Raw genomic sequence first — 19,383 nt, 5'->3', positions numbered from 1 at the left:
ATTTCCGATCCAGACTCTGCACAAATCTTTCCTTGGCTTGCCATGATTACGGAGGCTACAAGCAAACATCTTAAAGGGACATCACATGGCAACTAGAAACCCAATCACCACACAAAGGCACGTTGCTAGGACATAGTCGCTTTTAACCAATCAGTGATCAAAACACGGTGTCTAATATTAACAAAGGAGGGAAAAGAACAATGGTAAATGCTCGATTTATGGTTAGGGGGAGGAACATTCCGTGGGTTAGCGTACTGGACGTTAAAAGTTAGGTTAATGGTAGAGGTAAAGGTTACGGTTTAGAGTAGGGTCCTCCCAAGGATCTCACTGAGCATCGACGAAAGAACTATGGAAAGAAAATATTTGGCACAGAAGCATTTGAAAGTCACTTTCCAAAGTTACATCTATGAATTTGAGAGTGGTTACATTTTTCCAGCCCCATCCCTCAGCTGTTTCCCCCCAAAAGTGGCAGAGTGACCACTTTGTTGTTTGAATCCCAGATTGCCCCCTTGAAAAAAACACTGTATTGAAAACATATAATATAGTTGAGTTTTTATTCTCACATACTGGAATGACAACTGAAAAAATAAATAGGCCAATAAAGAGGAAATAAACAATAATTTCTCAGATTATGTCTGACTCTTTCTTGAAAGTAAATTGTAATATTAACATCTGTTTAATGGCATACAGGGTCTTGTAAAATGTAAACAATGGGGAAAATGCATTATGCAAATATGACTAGATTTCTATTACTTTCTATGATCTGTTGTGCTCAATCAAAATGTCTATGAGTATGTCAACAAAAACATAAACAATACAATACAGTAATAAGTCCTTATTATTTTGGTTGTAAAGATGTTGTTATTTGTAACTCATAAAGGTATTTAGGAGTCATAATCCTAATCAAGGGTGTAGGCTATTGTCAGTGATAAGGGACAGATGAAAGATGTTTGGCCTACTCCTTGTAGACAGGTGTTATTCCAAAAACCCCGAAGGTAGCAAAAGTTAAATAAATAAATAAATAAAAAGCTGTCGAAAATCAACTATGATATTGAGTCCAGTCTCTGCATACACCATACCTGCTAGCTCCTTTATTGAAAATACTGTCTTTCCAATACTTAAATGTACTGTGTACTGTGTCATATACTGTGTCAAGGAGCATACCCCTCTCCCCTCAAAGCATTTGCAGATTTATTTTCATAAAATAGTCCCATTATGCAAAAACAAAAACAAAAAAATCATAAATACATAAATCAAACTGTTAAACTACCTATTGTAACCTTGTAAAGGAAAGGCTTGTGCCTCTGGCTGCAGTTAAGGAGAGAGTGGCCTTCAGCTGACCCACCTTACCTGCTATGAGAGAGATCCAGACCCGCTGGGGTGATGCTGCAGGCTGGGTCCATTCACTGTTCTCCTGGGCCCTCCAGGACGCAATGTCTGACATGCCTTCATTGGGGTGCAGCAAATCAAGAGGTTTGAGCCAGCCAGGACCTTAGCAATAACTTCGATGAAACACTGCACCCCTTCCAAACCTCCTGGGGAGACTATAGTTTAGTCAATGCATCACAAACAACAAAGAGAGGTTGTAAGAGCTGTACCTTGATGAGCGTGTCAGTGGAACACAGTGCTAGGGACAGTCAGCTCAGGTAACCACCTCAGGTTACTGCAACGTGACCGAACCTCACATGACGGTCCTGTTCCTGTTACACTGCAGCCAAGGTGTGAATTTCAAGCTTCCTTGAGTTACCTTTCCAATTTATCAGCCACTAACATGCTATTTCCTCTCCATCGCTCTCCCCCGGAAATATTGTTAATCTTTCATCCACTTGTATTGTAGTGTATCATTTGACACGTCCTGTGTGAATGGTGCAGTTGTTTTCATTTGGTACAGTATAAATTAGGCACTGCTGAAGATGACCTGATACTTTCGAAGTCTGACATCACGGAAAAGAATAAGGACAAGCTTACCTGTAAACCAATGGGTAAATAGCACTGTACTTAATAGGGAGGGCAATTCAGACAAAGAACATTTTGTACATGCATTTTCTTCTCTTTGGGCATTATAAGACACAAATGTCTCTTTGCAGTGCCTTTTGTGATATCATATTTCCAACTTCTCTATTTACACATGTAATGTGTATTGCATTCGTGTCAGTGGCTTCAAAGTTAAAAAGTTGGAACTGTGGATTACAGTATCCCCTATTGGCCACCACAGCAATAAGATCTTTGATTCCCAGGCTTGTGAGCAACACTTTCCAGTCTATCCTGCCATTTCTGTCACCAAAGGGCTCGAATAACATACATGTTTTTTTTTTACACACTACGTACTGTACAAATGATACACGTTTTCTGTTTGTGTTACTACACTTTGAATGTTTTATACTCTTTTGATTTATTAAAATCTAAAATCAATAGTTGTTAAATTAGATTTGCAAATCCTTGAGATGGATATACCCGTTTGCTGCATGCACAATTTTATAAACTATGTACATACGTACTACACTGTATGTAACTACCATTTAAATTCATTTAAACCATCATATGAATTGAAAACGATCAAGAACCTCAACAGACACCATGACACTTCACGTTTTCAGCAGAAAACCTTTAACACGAATCAAATAACATTTTCGTTACAGTGTATGGCAATACCCTGAGTAACGTACACAAGCTGAGAGGTTAACAATAGTTAATGTAGCTTTTACATGAGGATCATGGGTCCATTTACAAAAAATAAGAATCTAACCATCCAGTGACATCACAGTAGTGTATTTCCTATGAGTCCTTCAGTCATTCCAGTGCTGCCTCTATACACGGCTGCATGTGGAGACCTAAGTAAAGGGTGAGCTGGTGTGACGATTAGTAACTAGATATTATGGTTGGTGGCGCCTGCTCCTTGACACTCGATTATGTGGGTGTCATTGTTGGAGTTCTCGTCATCTGCCTTGGTCACTGTAAACTTAGCCTGGGGAAAAAAAAAATTATAATGTTAGCTGTAAATCACAATCATTGTCATTTCATTTTTTCCACATACAGAAGCTTGCGAAAGCTCATCCTTGATGGAAAGAAGCATTACACTCTCTTTTTGACCAACCTGAGTGAGCTGCTCTGCAATATGGATGGCGGTTTGGGTGTGTAGGGTGACTGGGCCGGTGCGGATTCGGGAGGTACCATTTGCCATGGCCATGAAGATGATTAACTGGAAAAGAGAAAACAAGAGGGAGGAGGTTTTTGTGTCTCAAAACTATGTGGCTACTGGTGGCTACAGGTATGGGCATGTATCCTGACCAACAACCCTGGGCTCTGATGACAGCTCTTGGCACACCTGGGTGCTGTCATGGCAGTGCCACAAAAAAGATTGAGGAAATGTTGTCAAATATAGACCAATATTACTGTAGGATTGTTGAATCAACAGCCTGTTAATCAACCACGGCACTGATGCATCAACTAGAGGTCCCATGCTCCATGTGCTGTCGCCTTGACTTTAATTTAGGAGTGAGTTTACCAATTCAATTACACAATAGCCTAGCAAATGGAGAACAGCATCGTAAGGAAGAACATTACTGAATTGTTAATACAATAGAGTATGAAAGTCCAGCTACTGTCCAGCATAAACCTTGGCACTTTTGGATACAGGCGGCAGAAGTTACAATTGCTACTAAGGAAGTAGGAACATTGGCTGTAAATATGTGGAGTGTGTTTTTGGCTCAAGATGATCGGTTTGCCACAGACATTTTTTTACATTTATGGCATTTAGCAGAAGCCTTTATCCAAAGCGACTTCGAAGAAATACATTTGTTTAAGTAAGTGAATCATCTATCCATCAGTAATCATAAGAAAAAGTAATCTATGCTAGGACCAGGGGCTAACCCTATTAGCAGTCACAATGCTAGAAGTAGAAGGAATTATTATTATTTTATTTTTTTTCAGAAATAATAAACATCATACTCATTTCGTATTAAGGATTCAAAGTTACGGACTGACGGGGGAGTGTGCATGTGTGCTTAATTACCTGGTCTTGAAGAAACTCATCAACACAACCATTGTGCCTGATGTTTCTCAGCAGCATCTCCGCGGCCTCCCAGCCTATTTTGTCTGCATACACACCTGTGGCACAGAGTGGGATAACAACATTTGAGAGCTGTTGTCTGGAGGCAAAACTTCCCTCACCATATCTAGACAAAATATGTTTTAGGATGCTGCCCACTAGTGGCACAGAACTGTACACATCATATACTAAGCTCCTAGCAAAATAGCAGTGGATTTCTCACCTTTCTTGCCAAGGGATGACCCTGCAAATATGCAGCCGGTGGAAGACTCTGCAATGATTCTAGAGGAAGGTGGAGAGACACCATGTCAAATTTGCTGGATGAGGACAGCTTACAAATCACTAGTCAAGTCAAGTTGGTACTATGAATGAATACATAAAGAAGACTGTTGTTGTCTCTTATCAACCAAACTTAGGTAACAGAGATAATTACACTAGTGAAACATCACCTGTGTATTGGCCATCTAGGAGCAATTATTCGATTATAAACCCTCAGTGATGCCATGATGTTTTACCTTCACTGGAATAAATTCCACTACCATTGACAGAATTTAACCATATTGGAGTGATCCACCCCAGCACTAACCTCGTTGATAACAAGGAAATCCTTTGCAGAAAGTAGCTACAAAGAACCCATTTAAAATGAGTGCCGCCTAGCCACACATCAAACCAATCAATCAAATAGCTTGCTTGGGCGGGGCTCCAAAAAACTGAATTCCTTCAGGTTTTCTACCATTTTCTTCAATGTTGCAAGCTAGCATAGGCAACAATCATCTGCAAAATAGTCCTACCCGGTCGGAAAAGACGACACACACAATAAGCAACCTACGGGCGTGAGAACGTGATTTGGAGGTATGGCTTTTAAAAAAATAATAATAATTATGTAGAAGGACCTTGCAACAAAGTGAAATGCAAATACACATCTTACAAGATGACATGGTCTTCAGGTAAAGAAAGGTAATTGGAAAAAATAATACAAGGGAATATCAGGTATATGCCAAGGAGGTGAATAAGCTCACATGATGCCATTGGCATTGCCACAGGCCATGTCCTTCTCCTGCAGTGATGAGATGTTAATGTAGAGATCCTTTATCTCTCTTCTGATGGTTCGCACAGCAGTCGTTGACATGTCCTTAGCAAGCTAAGGAAGAGAGGTTTTTTTTTTTTTTTTTTTTTTTTTTACTTCATTCTGTAATGTACTTTAATCACCCACATATACATAAAAAGTGTCACACTTGGGCAAAAGCATTTGCTTAATGGCGTATGTTATCAAGAAGTGAAATGTCTTGCTGGTTTATATCTCCCCACTACTCATGGCAACTGATATAAACATCTCTTGCTGTTCCGATTGTGGCTTAGCGGTAACGCTCCCAACAATGTACATATGCAATACCCGAAGGTCTCGTTTTGTTGGTGGTTCTGCATGCAGAGCCAACTCTAAACCAGAGTCAGGTACTCTACCTTGTAGGGAAGCACCCCAGCAACAAAAGCTCTCCCATATATCTTGGTGATGGTGCCTCGCTCAGTGATGTTGATGGGATTCAGCTCCTTCACTGGGTTTACCTTCACCATCACCTCTCCACCACCTTTGGGATAGTATCCCCTGCTCAACACAAATATAAGGTTAACACATATTGTACATTTCTAATATTTACATGTATTGTAAGTTCATCTATTGAGATGTTCTCAGGGCCTGGTATTGTGTCAGATTAACATGAAGAGATGCTCACCTCATTCTCAAGTCACATTCAAAATGTACACCAAATTTCTCCATTATGGGCTTGAATACCTAGAGAATATTTGGTTAGTATTAGTTCAGAGCAATTTCAATACCAACACAGAAATACATTGACTCACAAACGTCATCAGTGGCAGAGACCGAGTGTGGCATGAACGGGTAGTAAACTAATTTGCTCAGGTTTAATTTAGCTGCCTGAACTGACTCTGAAAAGCAGAATAGGGGCTGATGTATTTGGACTTCAGGTTTGCCAAAGCTGTACATATTCAAAGAATGCAGAACACCCCCAAAATTAGGTTACCCATACCTTCATGGTGTAGTCAATCTGTGGGGCCATCTCTGCATTGGTGCCCCCCTTCAGACAGAGCTCTGAGGGGCCATCAGCAAACAGGGCACAGGGTAGAGACACCTGCAGCAGCAGCCCAACACTCCTAGAGCAAAGAAACATAATGATGGTTAGAAAAGATCCTCAAGATGTTTCCATACTAAATGCAGACAGACACACACCACTATGATCAAGAATACTGAACCAACTAGATGTTGTTTTAATAAAATACCATGAATTACCTTGTGAGACACAGCAGAATGTTTTAGCAGCTAGCTTACAAGGTTAAAGCATTGAGGGTTGAATGGGCAAATTACCACTAGAATACTCGTTCAAACCCACTTGTATTACTAATTTGATATGCTAATATTCACTCCCAATTCAAGGTAGAGAATCTTTTGATTATCATCACAATTTCTGCCAGCTTTAAAGAACAACAGCATTACCTCTGTCCCATTGACAGAAACATATTTTTTATGCAGTCAAGTACAAGGGAACTGTCTGAGTGACTAACCCTGCTGTATGGGGATCAGCAGTGTGATTCCCAGCCTTGATTTTTCCTGGGGTCAGCGTGGCTTCTGTGGATCCAACTGTGGCTCCCTCTAGACTTCCACCACAAATGTCCCTCACTAGCTCCAAACCTGACAGATGCTGTGGTCTGGTGAAAGAGAAGGAGGTTGTGACAATACAAATGGAAAAATGTCTTCTATCATTACATGCAGTTGAATCCATTGTTTCTTTCCACAGAATCATAGGATCACAGGAATATATAAGAAATGTATTATGATATCTGTTGTTCTTTCAATGACAAAACCTATAGCAGTGTATTAATGATAGCTTGATGTAAAACTGTTAAGCAATTCGATTTGGCTATACACTTTGTTGTGTCCAGAATAGCACAGTCGGTCAAATAAACTTCTGAGTGGTTTAGCTAGTCTCTGATGAGAACAAGTGGACTAACCGCTACATATAAACCAACAAAGGATTCCATGAAAAATGTATGAGGGCTGGCTATCTTGATGGGAAACAAAACTAAACTCAGAGGTTACAGATCATAGCGGCTGAAAAGCAGTAGGCCTAATCAAAACTGTTATCATTTGTTGATCAGGAATACATTTAAGATGCATATCAGTTTAGAAACGCTTCCTTTGCTTTGTTATGATTCTGAACTACTGGTAGGGGGGGAGCAGTCGATCCGCCTAAGATAGGCTGTGCTAACTATAAGAAACCGTCTTCTATTAGTCGGATGACATGTACCCTTGTTTTTTTTGTTTGTTTGTTTTTTAAATGTATTAATCTAATAGAATTGTTAAAAGAATCTATGAAGTTACCTTAATCCCGGTGTGCTTCTACCAGCACGGATTTTGTTTATTCTGATGGATGCGCCATAGATGCAACTTAGTGCGGCGGATACTCTCAATATTTGCCCACCCTGAAAAAGATAACAAAATACAATAAAAATAGGAACTACATGTTCGAAATTTACTGGCAAATTCTTATAAGAACGGAATAAAACTGTAGATTTTTTACTGTACTCACACCCTCCATTATACTTCCGTCAATATCCAATGCTGTTGCGGCCATTTTCGAAAAAGAAAGAAGAAAAAACTATTTAAACTTAGGCTATCTATGACCTGACCACTGTAAGAAATGTTGTGGCCTATCACGATCCTTTTTTATGTTGCGAGAACACGCGTGATAGTATGTTCAGAGAAGCAAGTCAGGCCCTATGTTGTTCGCCGGCCGGGTTTTGAGTCAAACAATACTACCAATCAACCGCGGCGCGAACTTCCCAAGATCAGTGCGCATATACTATACACGCCGTGTGCACATAGACTGCGCAATGCGGTGGAGGTCAAGCGGAAGTCCATTTCAATGGGAAGCGGTGCGCACGTTGCTTTCCGGGTGCTTAGCTGTGCGTTAAAAGGCTGTCCGGTGAAAGCCAGTTAGAAAATATTTTGTGATATTATAAGCTAACTGTCAACAACACAACAACACTGGTTAGCCTAACAACAATGTTAGCTTTTATTCAAACCGTATACTTTTAGATGCAGCCAATCAATTGTTTGAATGACGATGTGCATTGCACCCCAAACCACCCAGCACGAGCCCCCACTAACCACATAATGCTAGCAGGGGGGAAACAGTCATTTTGTCGCAGTCTATGTGCACGTAGCGTGTCATTGGTGCGCACGCAGTTCCCAACAGTGACTGCAGTGCGGGGCTAAATAATTAATTAATAAGTAATTGTTTCATATCAATTAGGCCAGGCCAGAAACTCTGTAATACTTATTTGGTGTGTATAGTAGGCATATTAAACATTTTTCAGAGAGGATACGCATGTTCAAACCAGCATGACCCCTCGTCACTTCTTATGGCAATAAGGGCGTGTTCAAAAAGTAGAAAACTACTGCCCCAAAATCTAAACGGTGGTGAATTGAACGAAATAAATAAAGAAGTGGCGAATTGCCAAGGCTCCAAGTACGGTCCCGCGATACTTCATACTTGCTGTCGACCGACCACTCTGAGATGTTGGCCAGAAATTGTACATAGGCCTAGTTGAGATATGCCTTTAAACATCAAATAACCGCACGAAATGTTTCTTTACACTTTAGTGATACGAAAAACCAAAATTAAAAGTTGCTAATCTTTATCATTTTGGTGTGCGTGGAGTTTTTGTCCTGCCGTCCCATTGGCGACCAATTACGTTTTAAACCAAGTGAGCATTGGTGACTACCACTGGCACCAGCTAAACAGTGGCAGAGCAGCACGTTCTTTGTACTTGTAGTGGGAGCTCTTTTCTATCAATTTATTTGTAACTCTGGTATGGTGAAATAAATTACTGAAAGGTGTTTGGGGTGGAAGAGGGGGGTGTTGTGACCAGGAGATCAATCGGCCGTCTGGTGGGCACGCCGCAAAACCTAGTGGCCACTCGTGGTACCGTTGTATTTTTCACTTGTAGTTCTGCCCAAACAGACAATTCCCATTGCAATTCCATTGGTGGAGTCGGTATTGTTCCTGGTCAAAAGAGGTCGATTCCAGGGTGACTTTGATGTTCTACAATTACTTAAAATATACAAATTAAACTCTCTACCCACTTCACTGAACTACACCTGGCTCATCCTATCTATCTGTCTATCTATCTGTCTATCTATCTATCTATCTATCTATCTATCTATCTATCTATCTATCTATCTATCTATCTATCTATCTATCTATCTAACATTCTATCTATGACCTTCAAACATACTATATATCCAGTCAACCAACCTATCTCACTTTCTTTCAACTAACCAACAAATCTATCAATCGAGACATCTTTAAACCTTTTCCACTAGCAAAATAAGACTTTGCAAGCCCACAAACAATTGGAAATACACATAATATAATATATTATACAACTAATATTGCAAAGGTATTAAATTCAGACAAACACTGCAGTAGTAGACTACACATAATATGACTTCCATAATATGCATCCAACCGACCTGGAGACAAGACGTAAGCATACAGACTCAGGTATTGAACTGAAAGTGTTATACTTCTTGGTTTGTCAACATAGAACTATAGACCTACAAATTATAACATAGAACTTTTTTTATGCTAAGTAGAACCCTTTCAGGTCAGGTAGATACATTTTTGGTACTAGGCTTACCTGCAACCCTTTTTCCAAGATTCTCCTTGGTGACACAATAGTTAGAGAGTATGCTATTATTAGAATGAACAAGCGACAACTAATGTATCCGCTGTTCACTCAATCAATCAATCAATGTAATTTATTTGTATAGCACTTTTTACAAAGACAAATGTCGCAAAAGTGCTTCACAACAAAAACAGTACTAAACAATATAAACAATAAATACAAAACAAACAATATGATCTAACACCAAACCATAAGACCCCCAAAAAGTTGAGGGGAGAAAAATATAGGGCACAGTGGCACGGAAAAACTCCCTGGGAGGAAGAAACCTTGAGTGGAAGCAGACTCCAGGGGGGTCCTATCTTCCTCTGGCTGATCAGGTGCTAAACAGTAAACTAATTTGGAATGTGAAATGTGGTGTGGTGCAAGAGTTCAGGGTCTATAGCGAAGGGCAGCTTTCTGGTGGCACACGGGTGGGGTGGCAAGGACCAGGATATAGGGGTCTAGTTTTGAGGGGTCCAGATCCCCTCGGACAGATAAGCACAAAGAGGACAACACAAGTGTAGAGGCTGTTGCACCTGGTCACCCCAAGGGATGAGGAGAGCATGGAACACCAACCACTAGACCAATGCCAACCCTTTGGCATTCCTGCATTGGGTGGGGAGGTGCACCTGCCCACTATGAATGACTTATTATGACGATGCTACTTTCTTTGGCTTGATCTGGGATTTTTAGCTGTGGTATAAGCATAGAGTATAGAGGAAACTCTACACTGTCTATGGTTAGGTTGAACAGAGATTATTCAAGTGAAATATGCTTTTATTTGGCTTGACTGCAGTTCGCAAACTCTCCTCTTCGAAAACGTTCCACATGGGGCGCATATGCGACTGATCTCTGATTGGGTATTCAAAGGGGCGTGCATTTTCGTCACATCCGAACTCCAGAGGTAGTGAACATGGCGGCAGTTACCAGATGCACATTCACATCAATGAGACGCTTGGTAGGTTTGATTGACTTCTTCTAAATATCTCTCCCATGTGAACGATTTCTAGAACAGAGTATAATGCACGAAAACGATCCACGTAGGAAAGCTAAAATTTGGTAGCTATATATCCTGAAACTGGCAAGTCAGTTACCAAACTAGCTAGCTAGCCGAATCGTTAGCTAGATAGTCTAGTCCTAGTCTCATGGACCGGTGTGAAACACTTGGAAAACAAAAAGTTCTGGCGTCCACATAAATTATGTTTTTATCTACGTTTACAAATCGTTTACATACAGTTATTTTAGTTCTACACATTGTAAAGGTTCAATGATGATGGAACAATGTCGTCAGGGATTAGTGCGACCTGATTAATTTGTTTAGTTAGTAACCCAGTAGGTTGGGTAGCTTGACATTTTGCCAAAAGATAATGAGAGTCTGTTTTTCTTCTCACTTTTTGCAACAAACGATTATTTACTTTCACATTTGAAGTTGTGAAGCAGGATACTTTGTATGTGCCCCAGCTGTTGACGCTGATGACAATTGAACTTGAGTGACAATGTCATGTCGGTTACGCGGTGTCTTTGCCAATCAGCTAACGTAACGTCTGAATTCGTTTTGACAAAATTGGTAGCACAATACTTTTCCATAATTGCTGATATAATGTGATGATGCCGCTTTATCTACATTATTCAATTTTAGTGAAATGATGTAGCCTAAACTTACATTATGGGGGATTTTGCCTCTGGTGTTGCACTTGTTCTTTCTTGCGGAAAATTGAAATTAAGTCAAAAATACTCACCAGAACAAGTCATGTTTGATCCGTTTGTTTCTGTGGCGGTGGTGTATTCCAAGTGCCTGTGCCGTGTCAGTATGTGTTCACTTGTCAGATAGTGTTCCCCCTCCTATTAATTATGATTTTGTATCTAAGTCAACTTAATTGATGCCTAACGTTAATGCCACCATTGCACACTGCATTGCAAGTGTTTTCATGCATTTTAAATAATATTTTAACATTCATTATTTAATTCAGAACAGGAATTGATGTTATCGCAATTTGTAATTTTAACACCAACATTAATCACAATGTTTGTCTTAATTGCAAAAGTAGAGTAATAGAACATTGATATTCATGGTGTCATCTATAACCGTAATAAATGAAACTGCATTGGAGGACCAAGTGTCATAAGTGTAAGCCACTATCATTGTTATTTTACAATGATTTTCATTAGATTACTCTTAAAAACACTTTCTGTCAGATCAGGAAAACTACCCGACACAGGAACACTATCTGACATGATACATCAAACATCTGACTTCATTTCAACTTTCCATAATAACAACACAACAAACAAGTAGGATATCTTGAAGCAGGTTTTTGTTCAGCAATAGAATGTTTACTTTTTAAAAACCTTTTTTTCAGCATTACTTTTTAAAAACTTGATTTGAAGCTAGCACTTATTTACAAAATATCTAATGACAACATAAACAGATAGTCTAGGTGCTTATTTAGTTGGTTGTGATGGGGCATAAAGAGTGGTTGTACTCTCTGAGGCTTGATATTCCTTGATATTTATCATAATCAAGAAGTGTAGTTGACTGACAGTGCATTTAAGCCATAGGCTATGTAAAGGCAAAAAAAAGTTATAAGGATTTCAAAAGTTGGACTTGCTGAAACAAACCACGATATGAATGCGATTTATTTTAATGTAATTGCAGCTTTCACATCAATGCAAGCGTTGCTGCTCCAGGGTCCAAACTGCCTGGCCAGAATCTACCTTCCAAGCCCATTCTTTCATCATCCCTCAACTGTGTAGCACAAGATTTTTCCGCACCAACTATGGTATGTTTACGCATTCATAACTCATTAGGTAGTTGATTGACTGATTAGTCTTAAAGGCATTGCTTTTTAAACGTGCATATACTTTAATTGAGTATCCGTCATCTTTACAGTCACATCTGGACCAATTATGCCATTCAAACTCTCCGATATTGGGGAGGGCATCATGGAGGTGACAGTGAAAGAATGGTATGTTTGCAAATATTACATAGTGCATATGGTCAATATTTGTCTCACTTACTCTATGTGCCTACTCTGTAAGTCTGCAAACTTTGTGTTGAATGTCTGTAGAGCAGCCAAATGGGGGTGGGCAGTTGAAATGTAAAGTAAATGTGAAGAGCATGAGAGAACTAGACACCACTCCATTGAAGTTAGGATAGCTGTTTTCTCTGGGCAACACAGCATTTGCAGAAAGTGTGTGGGGGAGCTGCCACTGGAGGGCATTGAGAGGGCACAGAGAGCATGGCATGATGGCAACGTAGAGCTGCTCAGCTACAGAGCTGCTCTAAGAGAGATTTTGTTTGATTTCACTCTTGGGTTTTATTTTGCATGTTTCCTACAAAGATATACACTTCATGGCCAGTTAGAAAATGTCATCTGCATCTTAAACACAAGTTTGCATTCTTCCACATTTTGACTTCTGTTTTCATGTCGAATATGCTTTTAACAATGATGTCATTGGCGATCAAAGATAGTTACTCTATCATGACTAAATATCAGTTTCATTTGCTCTGAAATGTTTCCATAGTGGCGGAGCAAAGTCAACAAGGTGGCACAGCGCCCCTCTTACGTTCTTTGGGGAGAACCCTGTGATAAGGAGTTTCTGTCTATTGTATTATAATAGGTATGTGAAGGAGGGGGATAAGGTGTCCCAATTTGACAGTATCTGTGAGGTGCAGAGTGACAAGGCATCTGTCACCATTACAAGTCGCTACGACGGTGTCATCCGCAAACTGTACTACGACGTTGATGCCACAGCCTTAGTTGGCACACCGCTGGTGGACATTGAGACTGAGGCTGGTCCAGGTTGGTGTGCTCCTTTCCAAAAAAAAATTCCTCTGGACATCTTTCACCACTCACTCACCATTGGGCAAGACATGACCCAAAACACTGCAAATGCATCCAAAGAGTTCGGAGACTCACAGGGCTGATGCAGTTATTGCATGCAATGGATATGGGACCAAATACAAACCTATAGAGTACTTGAATATACTTTCAGTTAATTTGTCCAAATAATTATGACTTCAACAAATGGGGGTACTACATACATAGGCCTAGCGTTTTTTTTTCTAAATGGTAAAAACATATTGATGTCAGAAAAAAAACCATTTACACAGGTCAAGTGATTGAGAATTTGATGTGGCGCACTTTCTCTCAGATGTGGCCCCTGAGGAAGATGTTGTGGAGACACCGGCAATGTCACACGATGAGCACACCCACCAGGAAATCAAAGGACTTAAGACTCAGGCTACACCAGCAGTTCGCCGCTTGGCCATGGAGAACAATGTAAGTTATCAACAAAAGACATGTGTACACCCACACATGCACACAGTCTGCTTGGTACATAGCAAATGCCAGAGATCTAAGCATGCACTTACTGCATTATATTCAAGTTTTCAAGATGATTATACACACAAGTATAATCCTTGCTATGAAATGGAGACTAGACTACTTGTTTGTCCAGTTTTACTGGTATTTGTGTGAATTTTAGGAATTTATATTCCGCTTGCAATAAGGTTTTGAGGAAGAGCATGTGTCCGAATCCTAACTTGAAATCCTCACGCATAAGTGGGTCAAATCTCTTATTGGCCATAATGCGAGATTTACGTCAAAGTCTGTTAGAGAATCATGTGAACATTGAACTACCTCAGGGACTAGCAAGACTAACAGAGTGACTTTTGTCAGAGCAAGCTCAAACATTGTCAATAATGCTCAGAACTGCGAGAACATCACAGAATAACTCTTAATAAAGATATGCACCTAAAATTATCTGGTCCGATTAACAGCATGGGGGAACAATACTAAAAGAAACAACAACTGAAGATGGCTGCAGTACAGACCTGGCGGAGCTTCACCAGAGAAGATACCTAGGGTCTGGTGGGGTCAATGGGTCGCAGACTTCAGGCAGTTTTTGCATGCAAAGGATTTGCGACCAGATATTAAACAAGTGCTTAATTTTGACATCATATGAATCTGTCCCGGTATTTTTGGTGCCCTGAAATAGAGGGACTTTTTGAGAAAGTGTTGTAATTTCTAGAAGGTGAAACCAATATGTACACAAATACCCTAAAATAAAAGCTGAAAATCTATACTTTAACATCATATTAATTGTCTAAAAACAAATGAAAAATGGTGTCAAAATAGTGAAACATCCCTTTGATTACCATATCCCCATTCCTCTCTAGATCAAGCTGAGTGAAGTAGTTGGAACCGGGAAAGACGGACGGATCCTTAAAGAGGACATTCTCAACTTCCTGGCTAAACAGACAGGGGCCATCTTGCCCCCTACCCCATTCCATGAGATCCGCCCCCCCCCTCCAGTAGCAGCAGCCCCCTCACCTGCTGCCAAGCCAATGGGGAAGGTGCCTCCGCCAAGTGCCACACGCCCTGTCATGCCCAGGCCCGTCTTCACTGGCAAGGACGTCACTGAGCCCCTGAAAGGTTAGGTCAGCCTCTCAGGTTTATGGGAACTAACCATCTATATGCTTTATAGGATACATTTCTAAAAAGTAGCGCTAGCATTGGACAGCCCTACCATGATTCATACATTGTTTATTCTACATTTTAAAATGAAGATAAATGACAGATTAATCTCTTCAAATTATATGGAGCGACAAGTATATTGTAAGGTTGATGTGGAGTTCTGATTATCACATATTTTAGAAAGGATCGTCATCTGTTACTCAACGTGATTAATTACCATTGAACACAAAACGGTTTGAATTAACAGCAGAAAACGACTACAAAAACCTTTGAGCAGGGCGGAGCTTAAGCTTGTGCTCCCTATGTTTAAGAAAGTAAGGTCTATCATGGAATGTCCTTTCTTGTCTGTAGGCTTGTCTATGGTTACAGGGATGGTTACGTTTCCCCAGCCTTACTATTCAGCTTACCAACATCTGGATCTTGCTGTTTCATTTAGCACAAGGCTTAAAGCTCAGTGCCAAAATCGTGTGCTTAAAGCTGTATGTTTTCAAGTAACCATGGCTAGTTACAGGTGCAAAAAATAATGCAACTTAGCTGTATCAATTTTTCGTTGTTATACTGAGATGTCTGTAATTGCCATGAGCTTTGGAATTGTATTGAAATATACAGTATATCATGTTTCTATATGACCAGGTTTTCACAAAGCTATGATGAAGATCATGACTGCAGCCTTGAAGATCCCCCATTTTGGGTACTGTGACGAGGTGGACCTGACACGGCTGGTGCAGCTGCGCAAGGAGCTGAAAGGCGTGTCCGAGGACCGTGGGGTCAAGCTCAGCTACATGCCCTTCTTCATTAAGGTGCCCTTTGACCCCTGCTATGAAATGAAGTTGTGGGGTTACATTTTGGGCAATTTTTAAAATAATTTAAGCTGTGTATTAATTGGAGAATACTGATTAATATCACAACATTTAGTCTTGTGGATGAATGGTGCAGCAACTTGTATCTGCATGATTTGAAGTCCCCCATCATACACAGTTGTCTTCTTTATGGATGTTGAAATAATATTTCCAGTATTGTAATGGGAGTATCGCACCCACATTTTACATTTTCCCGGCTTATTTGCACTGTTAAAATACTAGATTTCATAAGCTTAATTTAAATGTCAATAAATGGTCAGCTTGTTGTCTTGATGATAATATTCTCCCATCTGAGTAGGCTGCTTCCCTTGGACTCCTCCATTTCCCCATTCTTAATGCCTCATTGGATGAGTCCTGTCAGAATATCACCTACAAGGTAAGGCTCTCAAGCATCGCGCACATATGGAAGGGAATTGTAAAGAGTGCTGGGGAGAAACGATTTTTGGGCCTACTTTCTCAACAGGCCTGCTTGTCAACAAGAATATTAAAATGGGGAAAATGAGAGCATTTTAACAGCTTACTCGTAATATTGTCATAATGAAAGTACTGTATTGACAATAGTCTGAGTAATAATCAATGAATGAACTGCCAGTTTTGTGGACCTCTGTGTAGATTTGAGGTACACTATTGAAGTTGAATTTCTAATGTATTACCTCAATGTTTTTGCCTAGTGTTGACTGTATAGTTATTATTCTTAGTCATTCAAGATAGACTCTGGGACTCTGAGATTATTTCTGACTATTTAGGGGACCCCTATTGACTCAAGAGCACCCCCAGTGGCAAAACCCAAGCTGGATCTAACTCTTCTTGCGTTTTTCTCCTTTTCCCACCCGTTGTGTCCTGCCACAGGCATCCCACAACATTGGCTTGGCCATGGACACGAGCCAGGGCCTGTTGGTACCCAATGTGAAAAATGTTCAAGTGCTGAGTGTCTTTGACATTGCTGTAGAGCTCAACCGCCTGCAGTCCCTTGGGGCCACAGGCCAGCTAGGCACGTCCGACCTCACGGGAGGCACCTTCACCCTCTCCAATATTGGCTCGGTGAGCAGAAGGGGTGGTAATACTGTAACAAATCACAACTGATGTGTTGTCCACAGAATTTAGAGTGTAGGAAAATATGCATTGTTTTAGAAAATGAGGAAAAAAAAATGTTATTGCATTTTATTGAGTACCACCATTGAGTCAACCCCCGGCGCTATGAAATATTCAATCTGATAAAGAAAACCATTAAGATTTCAAACTGATACAATTATTGGAAAAGCTTTGTAAGTACATTTATGGCCAGTTTCACAGACAAGGCTTAAGGCTAGTCCTGGACTAGTTCACACTTTCAATGGCAAATTGCCACCGAGGATGCTTTTTAGTCTAGGGCTAGGCTTAAGCCTTGTCTGTGAAACCGGCCCATTATATCGGCCCAAAATGTCGTGAATCGGCTCTCTTCAACCCCCAATAATTGTTATTAGCATCAGCCCTGAAAAAGCCTTCTCTGTCGATCTCTAGTTTTCTGACAAAGCACTCAAGGGTCCCAGGACAACCTTGGCTATACGGTCAGCTTTTCAAAATGTCCAACTGCCAGCATTTTAAACACTGCCTAAAGTAAATCTATTAATAACAATTCCGTGATACGTAGTCTCTACCTTTGCTAATAGGGATACAATGTAAAGACAGCAGTTTTGCCTGGAGTGTTAAGCAAAACAAAATGTGGTATGTGAAAGCAAATAAGCTAAGCTTATTAGGAGGCTTTGTAAACACATGAGCCATGAAAATGAATTACATATTTGTTATTTTCTTATTTGTCTGTATGGAATTAGATTGGAGGCACATATGCAAAGCCAGTGATCATGCCTCCTGAGGTGGCCATTGGAGCCCTTGGGAAGATTCAGGTTTGTGAATCATAAATTATGCTACAAATCAGCTACGTTGTACAATTTCAATGCATTTATGCCTCTTCTTGATCATCCAAGATTCAACTACATTTATTCAATATAGAATCATGCATTTTTGTCATACATACATCACATGGCCAATATGAATTATACTTTGCCACATTTGATTTTAGAGGGATGCACACCTGCTCTTCCAACATGCACCATAGGATGTATTATAAAGCATATTTCAACCCCGGTCAATTTGTCAGTTGTTCAATTCTCAAATGTTTCAAGATGAATCCATTGTCCACACAACCTGTTGCATAGATTTCACTTTATGCATAAAATAATTGGCAAAATGTTGAATTTTGTGGCAAAATATGCCTTTCATGACTATATGATGGCAATGATGAGTGGCGCAGGGGTACAGACCTCAGCTGATAATGGGAGCTGAGTGTTGGTTCTAGTTCTCAGGTCAGTGAGCATGTGGCCAGCTGACTGGGAAGTGCCAACATGACACAGACGCCTAACTGAGCTGTCCTCATGGCATAAAAATGAATGTTCTCTGACACCTGTAACATTGTTTATTAGGTGGTTATAGTCTGTGTTTTGAATGCCCAAAATAATTTGTTAATTGTCACCTAATATGTTCATGCCCCTTCTAGATCCTCCCAAGATTTAACTCGAGGGATGAGGTGGTGAAAGCTCACCTCATGAATGTCAGCTGGTCAGCGGACCACAGGATTATTGATGGAGCCACCATGTCTCGCTTCTCCAACCTGTGGAGGTCTTACCTGGAGAACCCTGCTGCCATGGTTCTGGATCTAAAATGAGCCTGCTGTGCTTCCGTTGGATGCAAGCCCAGCTATGCAAATTTAGCCACCATGATTATGTGAAGATGGTACTCGCTGACTCTGGGTAGTCATATTGACTGTGTGTTACTTTTCCCCCTACTGCTCCTGCTCCTCTTCCTTTCCAAACCTTCCTCATACCATGGATGCACATGCCACGGAACCAAGTTACCTTCTTAGACAAGTATCTAGTGGTTGTATCTGTTGTTTTTTTTCTTTGTGTGTGGCCTTAGTTTGTGTTTGGCCTCTTTTTGTTGCCTTACTGACAGGATGGTTATGAGCAGTAGTGCTGTTTCCAGAGGACCTAAATGTTGGGAGAAGAGAGCCTTTGTAATCTTACCTGTTCTATATCTGAAGAAAAACTGACCCCACATGTCCCCTCAGCAACACTAAAAAAGCTCTCTTTCCAATACCAATATTACGAGTGAAGACAGGTGAATTTGTGATTCCCTTGTTAAGGCATCATCACACATGCTGTGGTCATATTAGCTATTATGATAATAATGTCTGTTGTCAACAGCGAGTGGACAA

At 40.4% G+C, this 19,383-nt stretch overlaps 2 protein-coding genes across 2 annotated transcripts; one reads left to right on the top strand and one right to left on the bottom strand.

The window, feature by feature from the left end:
• Positions 1 to 2,578: 2,578 nt before the first annotated feature.
• Positions 2,579 to 7,902, bottom strand: rtca (RNA 3'-terminal phosphate cyclase). The gene is made up of 11 exons (XM_083671045.1): positions 7,651 to 7,902; positions 7,443 to 7,543; positions 6,626 to 6,769; positions 6,094 to 6,217; positions 5,779 to 5,837; positions 5,510 to 5,651; positions 5,068 to 5,189; positions 4,272 to 4,330; positions 4,013 to 4,107; positions 3,095 to 3,199; positions 2,579 to 2,965 (listed from the first exon to the last, which is right to left on the bottom strand). The coding sequence occupies exons 1-11, from the start codon at positions 7,693 to 7,695 to the stop codon at positions 2,867 to 2,869; spliced, it is 1,095 nt and encodes a 364-aa protein (XP_083527171.1). The 5' UTR covers positions 7,696 to 7,902; the 3' UTR covers positions 2,579 to 2,866.
• Positions 7,903 to 10,690: 2,788 nt separating this feature from the next.
• On the top strand, positions 10,691 to 19,225 carry dbt (dihydrolipoamide branched chain transacylase E2). Its single transcript, XM_083671004.1, has 11 exons — positions 10,691 to 10,751; positions 12,450 to 12,573; positions 12,684 to 12,759; positions 13,415 to 13,596; positions 13,949 to 14,076; positions 14,976 to 15,231; positions 15,907 to 16,073; positions 16,432 to 16,509; positions 16,983 to 17,174; positions 17,945 to 18,016; positions 18,667 to 19,225. Exons 1-11 carry the CDS (start codon positions 10,707 to 10,709, stop codon positions 18,832 to 18,834), a joined length of 1,488 nt encoding a protein of 495 aa, XP_083527130.1. The 5' UTR covers positions 10,691 to 10,706; the 3' UTR covers positions 18,835 to 19,225.
• Positions 19,226 to 19,383: the final 158 nt, after the last annotated feature.

Source organism: Argentina silus, assembly GCF_951799395.1.
Source record: "Argentina silus genome assembly, chromosome: 6".
NCBI lineage: Eukaryota > Metazoa > Chordata > Actinopteri > Argentiniformes > Argentinidae > Argentina > Argentina silus.
This window is presented reverse-complemented; position numbering and strand designations above follow the sequence as displayed.